Here is a 12,580-nt window from a genome sequence, read left to right on the forward strand (position 1 = left end):
ATTTCTTTGCTTTATTTGAATGAAATGCATCTATTGTCTTGGAAAAAAAATATCAATAAAATATTAAAATATGATTATGATTTATCTAAAAAATATTTTATATTTTATATGTATGTGTGTCCCCATATTTTATAAAATTTTAAAATTCACATATTAGTGTGTTCTGTATCATGTCCTGTGTCTGTATCAGTGTCCGTGTATCAAAAGTTTGTTTTATTAAAGGGAAATTATAGCGTACAGAAGTAATGTTATACAGATTTAAAGAGATTCTGTGTTATTAAAGGTTGTCGTGACAAGTGGCGTGTTGATAGTTATAGAGGAGCAGCTCGGCAGAGGTGTTTCAGGCGTTGTCGGGGCTGGGAGTTCAAATCCATTATTAGAATCTGAGTATAACTGCATAGATTTTTTTTTTTTTTGGTCAAGTGGATTGGACAGCCCCTAATCCTAGGCATTACACCCATGTTTCACACACACACACACAATACACTCACACACACTACCATGGGTATCATGGGTTCTTAAACCAACAACCAGCCTCAGCTGGGATTTGAACCCGGGTGCAGCGTTGTATGAAGCGGACAGATATGCCAACTGTGCTGGGCCTCAGCTGCGGCTGGGAGTTCTTGGAGCCGCGCTAAGTGGTCATAAGGAGGGAACTCCGTAACGGGCCTTGGAATTGGGTTTTGTAATCGTTATTGTATAGAAAATGGACTATAGAGGAAATAAGTTGGACCAAGTGTGTATAGATTGTTAGTGGGTTTAAGGAGTAAGAGTTTCTCGTGCCAAAAAAAAAAAGGAATAAGAGTTTCAGGATTGTTAGAATAGGGGGAAAAAATGTGTCAAAAATGGTAAGATTTGATTTGATTTGATTTAAATGTCTTCTTCTTCTTGGAATTTTTGCAACAAAAACTTATGTAGACTTAATTAGATACAAATTAATAATGAGCATGTAAACAAATAAAGAATAAAATAGCATAAATTAAGTATATTTAAAAATCAATACATTTTATACCTAAAAAAAATCAACACATTGTTCCTGGATGTGATAAAATGAAAATGAAATTTTACATAGTCATAGATAAATATTATTACCTTTGTTTATTTTGTAAATCGTATTTAATTCGAAGGCAGTATGAAAAAATGATAAAGCAGAACTTGTTATGACTATGACTAATTTTGATATATGAGAAATTATCCCTTTAGATTTTATATTTATGAAATTAAGCTATATTTTCATTAATTTTGTAAATTTATTAATGTTTATGTTTGTTATATCTTATGTTAGGTAATATTTGATTTTTTATGTTATCGTTCGTTCAAACGCAAGTTTTATTATATCTAGAAATTAACGTATCATTTATGAATTTAGATTTTTTAAATTTTGAATTTTTATTCTATAAGGTAAAATGTGATATTTCACTCTTGAATGATTTTTTTCTCATATTTTTTTTGTCGCACTTATGAAATAAATGATAAAAGATTACACTTTATACTCTAAAGTGAATTTCAAAATTTAGAGGATCTAAATCCATCATTTATTACATCATTATATACTATATGTGTTTATCAAAAAATAATATTAATAAATATCGTATAATCATATAAAAATAATTATATTATTGTGAAATATACAATGTATAATTGTTGTACCTCTACGAATGTTCTAAGTTTGAACTATAACCACATAAATAGATTTTTCTTTACAACATATATTAGTCCCTAATCCTTTTTTGTTTTCTCTAAGTTCTTGACATTGTATAATATTATAATCATTCTAAAATAATAATTAGTTTTTGACCTTTCATCTTTCATAAAATAAAAGATAAATTAATCTTTAATCATTTTTAAACAAATTATAAACTAATTATTTATTTTTCTAAAAAATAGTCTTATTAAAAAATCAACATCATAATTGCTTTTGTTAAACACTAATTTATTCAAAAAAATTATTCGATTCTGATTTTGTAGAGACGGCTTGCACGTAGGGTGTCCCCCACTCTCGTCCCGGAGCGCTAAGGGGCTAGAATTTTTGAAACTAGGGTGATAGGAATGACACACTAACTTCATCTTGCAATACTAATCGAATTTTGCGATTAGAAGTATAGACGCAATTAATTCGCAACGCGTATCCTCCGAGAATCGGGGAGTACAGTATATCCTCTTTTTTTAGAGATCTAAAGGTCGCATGTGAGGCAATGAGTTCTATCAAGATCATCAATCCAATTCGCAACACATTGCATATAGGAAATGGAAGAGGTGGTGACGTGAATGAAGGTGTGTTGACATAAGAGCCTAGTAAGAAAAATCTCTACAGAGTCTTTGCGTCGACCCATTTTATTTCTTGTAGGCACATGAGATTAATCTTTCTCCTTGTCATGATATCCATCACCTCCATAGATTTTCTTGTTAGAGTGTCTATATTCCATGTCCAAAATCTCAACTTTCTATCGTTTCGACCTTTACCTTTACCTGTTTCTTTGTGAAATAACTTATTTATCGTCATCCGCTCTTGTTCATTTGACACTGGACTTGAGCTATACAGCGCGTTGTTTCTGGACAATGACTTAGCTTTAGCGCAATAACGTCTTTGATTCATGTTATGAAGATTCGACTAAGTTTTTATGTTAGTTGTCGAAGGCCTAACACAATCCTCTTCCTTTATTCGGACTTAAAATCGGCTATATACTGCAAGTATAACATAGGCAGAGTTAAATTTATAATTTTAAAAATAAAAATAAAAATATTAATTTCTTTAAAATAATAAAAAGTGACCAAACAGACATGATAGGATCAGTTGAACCCCTAGTTTTAACGTGAAAATAACTTGTTTAAATTTAAAATATCAATATTAAATTATTAAGTGAAGATTTGTAAGCAATATTTTTTTAATGTTAAATAACATTTAGGAACAGCCATTTTAACACAACAATTATATAATGTTGAATTAATTGTTTCTAATGAAATAACAGTGATTGTATTTATATTTGTCATATAACGAAATTATTGATAAATGAAATATATCTATTGGATAATTAATTTTTTTTCCAAAAAAATAGAAACAATATAGACAAGTCATACTATATAATATAATGAAATGATGTAAATAAATGCTTGCTAAATAAGTCTTTACTGTTTAACGAAAAAATAATTAGCAACTAATAACTATAAAAACAAAATCAAATTCTCACAAAAGATTATTTTCCAAACAAAATATTAAACATTAACTAAAAACATAACTATGTCCCCACAAAAATATTATTTTCTAATTTAATGGCCAATGTCCAATTTCTATACTTAGGGTAATGTTTCTGGTTTTTTTTTTTTTACTCTCGTGTCTCGTACTCATATAAAACAATGGCCCAACAGCCCATTATCAACAACGGAACTTGGTTAATTCCGTTCGAAATGTTGGCTCAGCTTCAAAACACCCAAGCCACATTTGGGAGAAGCTTTTCTGCAAAACCTGCTCCTTTCTAATCACGTGTAGCAACGGTATTTAAATAGGAGAATATCTGTATATTGAATCTTTACCGTAGAACGACCCTTTATTAAATATTGATGCAATAAGTTAATACTGATGTGAGCTTCAAAAAAAAGTTAATACTGATGTGACACATTTTTTATATCAATATTTTAGTTCATTACATTATTATTTAATCTATCACATTAACACTTAACGGAGCAAAATAACAACAGAAACTAAAACCAAAACCTTTAAATTTTAAAATATCAAAGCCAGAAAAAAGTTTAGAGATCAAAACGAAAAAAGAATATTTTATAAGGATAAAATACTTAATTAACTTTTAAAGAATCTCCATTTTTTTTTCCATATGTATTAGGACTTTCTCTTACACTCAATGGTCAATTATTGAATAAAATATTTAACATGGAACAAAGTCCTTGTACAAGATTATCCAATTAGAGTTTGTTTCAATATATGAATTGTTTTAAGTATACCAATTGCACAATGAGGTTCTGAACATTGGAAAAACAATACTTATATAATTTATTTTTCGATATATCTAAAGGCTAAAGATTTCTTTTTAATATATATATATATATATATATAGACACATACAGATTCGAAATCATGTTCAAACTTGAAACGAATCCAAGTTATTCTCTACATGGATTTCAAAATAATGACATCATCTCTAAGACTTAGATTTTTAATATACGAATCAATGTTAGTTCACAAGCTTAGCTTTTTAGAACGAACCCTGTTCCAATTTTAACGCAGTTTCTTCTAAATATTTATATATATAACTATATTTGCGATAAAAACTTTATTATTAACACAGATATCTATGTTTTTATATTTTAACTGCATAGCCATGTTGTAGTATTCTGTCACATTTATTTCAGATATAAAAAATGACATTTTAATTTTTATGCCATAATAATTATCACAATAATTTTAGCTGAAGAAAGTTGAGAAGGAATTGCAGCTATAAAAGCAATCCTCCTTTTAGCTACCCTTCAACCTTTTATTTGAAATTCTAGCTTAAATGGCTTTCCAATAGGCTGTGACAATCTTGAAACTTGTATACTAACAAACTCTGAAGAGTTCTCAACATGTGTAACCATCTTCCTCATTGAACTTGTTCCATTCTCATCAATCTTCAACTCAGTATGCTTAGGAATTCCCAAAAAGGTGATCTTTTCTATGACCCATCTTTGGTTCAGAGCAAATCTTCCATTAGTAACATTAGATGCAACAAAAACACTATTCTTCTGTAATGCACCATAGAAACTTACCAATGTCCATTGATCATTCTCTCCTAACATGTCAAGTGCTTCTCCATCATCCAAATAAACTTGTCCATAACTACTTTTGCTGCTACTAACAACCACCACAAGATGAAATGCAGTCTTTCGCGCCGCGTCTGTTGTCAATGCCTCTCCTTGCATTACCAAGATGTTACCTTCACCAACATGCACATTGATGTGATCAGGTGGAGCATCAAGAGTAACATACTTTCCTGATTCAGCACTCACTGAATTTGAGACATTGAAGAGATCAAACCAGTTCCCTGCAGGGAAGTATGCATTAACAGTGACAGCTCCAGATTGTAGCACCGGTGACACCAAAACCCCTTTGCCAAGTAGAAACTGTGAACTTATATCATATGTTGTGACATCCTCAGGGAATGAAAAGAAAAGGGGTCTTGCAATTGGTGTCCCTTTTGTATGTGCTTCATACATTAATGTGTAGAAATAAGGGAGGAGGCGATAGCGAAGGCCGAGCACTTTCCTTGCTGATGAAGCAACTGAATCCCAAAGATAAAGCTCTTGCCTCATAGAATTCTTATCTGAATGGTCTCTAGCAAAGGGGTAAAATGCTCCCAACTACATGAGGTAAATAAAAGGAATTAGATATATATAGTTTTTCACAAAGAAATTTCCCCATATCTTAGGATCAATTGTTACCTGGATCCATCTTCTGCAGAGTTCTTCGTTTGTATTTCCTGAGAAACCACATATATCTGCTCCAACCATCGGAATTCCGAATATTCCAGAATTTAATATAGAAGGAATTGAGTATGCCAAATCATTCCAAGTAGCAGCATTGTCTCCAGTCCAATGTGCTGTATACTTACCAGAACTTACAAAAGTTGATCTACTAAGAATAAAAGGCCTTTTACCAATTACATCTTTTAAAACTTCGTTGGTAGCTTTGGATTCTAGTAGTCCATATAAATTGTGTGCATCATACTCAGTGATATTTCCATAGTGTAAGGATGTTGCTGGTACCGTTTTCGTATTGATTGGTTGTAGGGCCCCGGAATTGTTAATTTTGTAGGGAGGGTTGTCAAGACTGGAAGATGGATTAGGAGGAGAAGTGATGAAATTAGATAACTCATTCATGTCAAGCCAGAGACCATCAAATGGGAGAAGTTCTCTAAATAGTTTGATCTCTCTGCCCCAAAATTCTTGGCTTCTTGGATTCAAAAAATCTGGGAAGTAAACTTTTCCTGGCCAAACTTGACCAAGGTAATTGACTCCATTTCTCTTTATGTAGATATCTGCTTGCAATCCTCTAATATAAGTTGCATATGTGTTGTTTACATTGATACCTGTTTGCAAAATTAGCCCCAGATAAATAACTGATACACACATGCTTCCATCAAAATTTAAGTTATATGACACTAAGTACCCCTATATTTTACAAAATGTGGCAAATTAAGGGGATGTAATGTGTCATATCAGCTAAACAAGAAGGATATTAGTGTACTTTATCCTAAAAATTAGGTGAAGAGTGTGTGTGAGGTTGAGAGAAATTGCATGGTATCAGAATTAGGTACCAGGATCCAATATGAGTATATATTTCTGTCCGTTCCGGTGAAGGGTATCAACAAATGTTTTCATCTTATCCAGAGGAAAGTTGATAGGATCAAGAGTGAAGTCTTTATATGCATCCATGTAATCAATATCTGTCCACATAACTTCAAGGGGTATGTGTGCCTTTGTGTAGTTAGCAACCACACCCTCAAGATCATTTACACTCTTGTAGCCATATCTACACTGGTGAAAACCTTTCACAAAAGAAATTATAACTTTATGGATTAGCATGGGAGCAAGATATATTAAAAAGGGAGAAAAGCAGTGTGATTTATAGTTAGCACATGTTATATTTGCTTCTATTATAAAATAAGAATACTTTGAATCTAGAAAGCACTATATGAGAACAATCTTCAGTTAAAAACTTGAAGTATTAAGAAATTGAGTATAGATAAGACTTACCAAAAGACCAGTAAGGCATAGGAGTAGGCCTTCCAATGAGTTCAGTGTATTGCTTCATCACCAACTCCGGCGATGATCCGGAAAAAAAGTAAAGATCAAGCACCCCACCAATCACCTTATAAGTTATCCGGTCGCCACCATACACAACATCCATCCCATTGCTATTCAGCAGCAACACCCCATGTGTAGATCCTTTCCTTACATCCATGTAAAAAGGGTGAGAGCCATAAAGGTTCAAGTCAAGGTTGAAACTAGCAATATCTGCATTCCATAGTGTGAGGGTCTGGTTTGGTTGCAACTTGAAGGAACTCTTTGTGTGCTCACCAAAACCGTAAAGGGAGGCTCTTTCACTTGGGAGTGAGGAAGATAGCTGAAGGTACTGGTCCTTGAACACAAGGGAAGTTGAAGGGTTTGAAGGGTCTGGTGAAGTGTCAAAGAGGATATCCTTGGAGGACTTGCGTGAGATAGTGAAGCCAAAAGGGGTGGTGTTGTGGAGGGTGAATATGAGGTCTGAATTTGGTGTTGTAATAGAAAATTTTGGTGCTTGTTCTGGATTGTAGGTGTGGTAGGAAGAAGGGAATTCTTTGGTTGTGAGAGAGCGGAAAAGAGGGAAATGGGAGCTTCTTGGAATCACTTCTTCTGGAACTTCCCATCTTTGGTGAGTGGAGTCTGTGATTCTAACTCTTAACCTGTCCTTGGTCTCAAAACTGAAAAATACATACAATATATATAACCAATAACAAAGTAAAAAACATATTATATATTATATTAGCTATAAATGACTATGAATAATGCATATGATCTAGAAGACTCAATTAGATAAGTCAAAATAATCTGCATAACACACAAACAAGTTTATATATGTCAATTCAATGGGTACGTATAAATTTGAATCAATATAACGATAATACTTATTGTTACCTGGCATCAAGGCTGAGGCGTGGAACATCAGGTCCATAAAGTGTGGAAGACTTGATGAGTTTAAGGTTAGCAGTCAAGGAGGTCTTGGCTGAGAGAGCATTGTTATTGACACTAGATATGGTGTAGCCATAACCAACAACTCCTCCTCCTCCTTCAACATAAGAACTTGATGAGAAAAAGATGAGAAAAGTGAAGATTTGGAGAAGAGAGGCTTTGTTCTGTTTCATTGTGTTGAATGGTTTTGGATAGAAAATGATGGCCTATCAATTTATATGCATTCAATCATTCATCTTGGAAGCTACGGAGGATTGTGGGGCCTACCAATTTGACTGCCAGATAGTAAGACACTCAATCAACCAAGTTCAATTGCCCAGTTCTTGAATAAAATATTATTTAACATGTGACAAATTCAAGCAGATTAAAATATCAGAATTTAAGTGTAGACAAAAATGTTAAGTTCTTTTAAGTGTTATAATTGACCACAGTGAGACATGTACGATGCGCAGAAATGCAAATTAATTATATTATATAGCATATTTTAATAAGTGTTATATTATTTAGAGATTGATTAGATAATAGGTAAATTAATGTTAAATCTGTTGTGACTAGGAAAGGATAAGAATAGATGTCCATTTAATGGGCAACCCATTTTCTACGTTGAAGAGAACAAGTTCTTAGGATGAAGTAAAATAAATGTAGTTTGAAAAGTAAACTTTTTGCTTATAAAAGCATGACTTGAGGCAAGGGAATATACACAGCAATAAAATATTCTCTTTTTTTCTCTTACTATAAACAAATGCAATTCTCTCTCTTTTTACTGTTAATACTTTTTTCTATTTTTATATATATATTTATGCAATTCTCTCTCTCTTTACTTTTTATACTCTTTTCTATCTTTATATATATATACACATTACAACACAACACGTTATTAGCACGAGACTCTGATCAAATTTTTAGGAAGACTCAGGTAACAAATTTTCATTATGTCAAAGCTCTCTCATCTTGAATTCAATGCTCTTGATATATCTGGAAACAATTATTTATCATGGATACTAGATGCTGAAATTCATCTTGATTCAATGGATCTTGGAGATACCATTAAGGCTGAAAATAATGCATCCCAGAAGGATAAAGCCAAAGCCATGATTTTCCTTCGACGTCATCTTGACGAAGGGTTGAAAAATGAATATCTCACATTAAAAGATCCTGCAGATCTTTGGAAAGACCTTGAAAAAGGTATAATCATCAGAAAACAGTGATACTTCCTCAAGCTCGATATGAATGGACGCACTTGCGTCTACAAGATTTTAAATCTATAAATGAATATAATTCTGCAATGTTTCGAATCACCTCACGAATGAAATTATGTGGGAAAAAAATAACTGATCATGATATGTTGGAGAAAACTTTCTCAACCTTTCATGCCTCGAATGTGCTCCTGCAGCAGCAGTATCGAGAGAAAGGGTTTAAAAAATATTCTGAGTTAATTTATTGCCTTCTTGTTGCTGAACGCAACAATGAGTTGTTATTGAAAAATCATGAAGTGCGCCCAGCTGGCGCTGCCCCATTTCCTGAAGTAAATGTGGCAAATTACCCTAGAAGAGGTAAATGGCAAGGTTTTAATAATAAGAAAAATTATGGAAGGAAAAAGAATTATGTTCAAAAGAGAGGATCTCACCAGAAGTGGGATAAAGAAAAGAATATTGGGCAGAATAAATCAACAGAGGATAAGTGTTTCCGTTGTGGTGGAAAGGGCCATTGGTCACGTACCTGTCGTACCCCAAGGCACCTAGTCAATCTTTACCAGGCATCTTTGAAAAAGGACGACAAAGGAAAGGAAACAAATTTTGTTTCAAATGATGCTGAGAACTCCACCACTCATTATGATGTATCTGATTTCTTTGAGGATCCTAAAGGAAATATTGGTCATTTGATCAATGATGGAATAGTTTAATATGTGAGATTGTGAAGTATCTATGTCAATAAATAATGTAAAGAACTTATTGTTAAGTTTTATTTTCTATGTATTTAAGTTTCAAATGTGATGTACATAAATAATGAAATATTAATGTTTATGAATTTTGAAATTATTAAATGTGTCAAATTTTAAAATAATATTTTAGTATATGACATTATTTTCTGTACAGTGTTTCTTAGAAAAATAATTCTGATCAAGTATTCAATTTAACTGTGCATACTACTCATTTTATTATTATTTGTTTTTGAAGAGAATGGCAAGGATATGTAATGAAGATGTATGCCTTGCGGATAGTGCAAGTTCGCACACTATTCTCAAAAGTGATATATATTCTACCCATCTTATGCCAAAAGAGGAATATGTTAATACTATTATTGGCTCAGGCAATGTGATAGAAGGCTCCGGAAGAGCTATAATTTTGTTTCCTGGAGGAACAAAATTTATAATAAATAATGCACTATTATCTACCAAGTCTCTGAGGAACTTGTTGAGTTTCAAAGATATTCGCCGAAATGGATATCATGTTGAAACGATGAATGAGGGAAATCATGAGTATTTATGTATCACAACTCATGATTCAAATAAGAAAGTTATATTAGAAAAATTACCCTCACTTTCATCTGGGTTGTATTATACCAAGATTAGTGTAATTGAATCACATGTCATTGTAAACCAGAAGTTTACTAGCTCAAATGAGTTCATAACTTGGCACGACTGATTGGGTCATCCGGGAACAACCATGATGAGGAGGATTATTGAAAAATCTCATGGGCATTCACTAAAGAACCAGAAGATTCTTAAAACTAGTGAATTTTGTTGTGCTGCATGTTCTCAGGGAAAGTTAATTTTAAGGCCATCACCAGTAAAGATTGGATTTGAGTCCCCTGAATTCCTAGAAAGGATTCAAGGTGATATATGTGGACCTATTCATCCACCATGTGGATCTTTTAGATATTTTATGGTCCTGATAGACGCATCTTCGAGATGGTCACATGTGTTCTTATTATCTTCTCGCAACCTGACGTTTGCGAGATTATTGGCTCAAATTATTCGATTAAAAGCACAATTTCCAGAAAATCCAATCAAAGCAATTCGTCTTGATAATGCTGGTGAATTTACTTCCCAAGCTTTTGATACTTATTGTATGGCTAATGGTATAAGTGTTGAACATCCAGTAGCACATGTTCACACACAAAATGGGTTAGCAGAATCACTTATTAAACGCCTCCAATTAATTGCTAGACCCTTACTTATGAGAACAAATCTCACAACTTCGGTTTGGGGGCATGCTGTTTTACATGCCGCAGCACTTATTCGTTTGAGGCCAACGAGTTACCATCAGTTCTCTCCTATGCAATTAGCTTTTGGTCAGCAGTCAAATGTTTCCCATTTAAGAATATTTGGGTGTGCGATATATTTTTCCATTGCACCACCTAATCGCACCAAAATGGGACCTCAAAGAAAATTGGGAATATATGTTGGATATGATTCTCCCTCTATAGTGAGGTATCTTGAGATACAAACTGGAGATGTATTTAAAGCCCGGTTTGCGGATTGTCATTTTAATGAATCAAAATTTCCAACATTAGGGGGAGAGAAGAAGCTTCCTGAAAAGGAACTTAATTGGAATGCGTCATCGTTGATGCATTTAGATCCTCGATTAGGGCAATGTGAACTAGAAGTTCAAAAGATTATACATTTGCAAAGAATATCAAATGAATTGCCTGATGCATTTTCCGATACAAAGAGGATAACCAAATCTTATATACCAGCGGAAAATGCTCCAATTCGAATTGATGTCCCAGTAGGACAAGTAGCCACTGAAGCAAATTCACGCCAGAAGCGTGGCAGGCCTGTTGGTTCCAAAGACAAAAATCCTCAAAAGAGAAAAGAGGTAAATAATATTCCTGTTGAAATAGACATAGTAGAGACACCTGCAGTTGTCCAAGATCATGATATAACGCCAGAAGACGTTCAGATACCTAAAAATAGTGAAAATGACGAGATCTCGATAAATTATGTCTTTACAGGAGAAAAATGGGACCGAAATAAGACAATTGTCAATGAAATATTTGCATATAATGTGGCATTAAATATCATGCATGAAAGTAAGGATCTTGAGCCAAGATCAGTCGAAGAATGTCAACAAAGGAATGATTGGCCAAAATGGAAAGAAGCCATGAAGGCTGAATTAGACTCACTTGCAAAACGTGAAGTCTTTGGACCTGTAGTCCGTACACCTGAAGATGTAAAACCTATTGGATATAAGTGGGTATTTGTGAGAAAACGAAATGAGAAAAATGAAGTTGTGCGCTATAAAGCCCGACGTGTGGCACAAGGTTTTTCACAAAGGCCCGGTATAGATTATGAAGAAACGTATTCCCCTGTAGTGGATGCGATAACATTGCGTTATTTGGTCAGTTTATCTGCATATCATAAACTGCATATGCATTTAATGGATGTGGTAACAGGCTATTTATACGGCTCATTAGATCGGGATATCTATATGAAAGTTGATGAGCGGATAATTTATACGCTTTTTGGCATTGTTTTTAGGTATTTTTAGTAAGTTCAAGCTACTTTTAGGGATGTTTTCATTAGTTTTTATGTTAAATTCACATTTCTGGACTTTACTATGAGTTTGTGTGTTTTTCTGTGATTTCAGGTAATTTCTGGCTGAAATTGAGGGACTTGAGCAAAACTCTGATAGGAGGCTGACAAAGGACTGCTGATGCTGTTGGAATCTGACCTCCCTCCACTCGAAATAGATTTTCTGGAGCTACAGAACTCCAAATGGCGCGCTCTCGACGGCGTTGGAAAGTAGACATCCAGAACTTTCCAGAAATATATAATAGTTCATACTTTATTTGGGAATTGATGATGTAAACTGGCGCTCAACGCCAGTTCCATGCTGCTGTCTGGAGTAAAACGCCA

The 12,580-nt window shown here is 33.6% G+C and overlaps 1 protein-coding gene across 1 annotated transcript; it reads right to left on the minus strand.

The window, feature by feature from the left end:
- Nucleotides 1–4,328: 4,328 nt before the first annotated feature.
- LOC107483710 (alpha-glucosidase) lies at nt 4,329–7,894 on the minus strand. Its single transcript, XM_016104321.3, has 5 exons — nt 7,666–7,894; nt 6,745–7,451; nt 6,306–6,536; nt 5,431–6,077; nt 4,329–5,349 (listed from the first exon to the last, which is right to left on the minus strand). Exons 1-5 carry the CDS (start codon nt 7,890–7,892, stop codon nt 4,480–4,482), a joined length of 2,682 nt encoding a protein of 893 aa, XP_015959807.1. The 5' UTR covers nt 7,893–7,894; the 3' UTR covers nt 4,329–4,479.
- Nucleotides 7,895–12,580: the final 4,686 nt, after the last annotated feature.

This window comes from Arachis duranensis, chromosome 4 (assembly GCF_000817695.3).
Source record: "Arachis duranensis cultivar V14167 chromosome 4, aradu.V14167.gnm2.J7QH, whole genome shotgun sequence".
NCBI classification, from domain to species: domain Eukaryota; kingdom Viridiplantae; phylum Streptophyta; class Magnoliopsida; order Fabales; family Fabaceae; genus Arachis; species Arachis duranensis.

Excerpts from the sequence above, each read along its gene's own strand:
- LOC107483710 (XM_016104321.3), bottom strand. The coding sequence starts at position 7,892 with ATGAAACAGAACAAAGCCTCTCTTCTCCAAATCTTCACTTTTCTCATC. Across the intron at positions 7,452-7,665 it reads CGCCTCAGCCTTGATGCCAG|TTTTGAGACCAAGGACAGGT; the intron begins GTAACAATAAGT and ends TGTATTTTTCAG. Across the intron at positions 6,537-6,744 it reads TATGCCTTACTGGTCTTTTG|GTTTTCACCAGTGTAGATAT; the intron begins GTAAGTCTTATC and ends CTTTTGTGAAAG.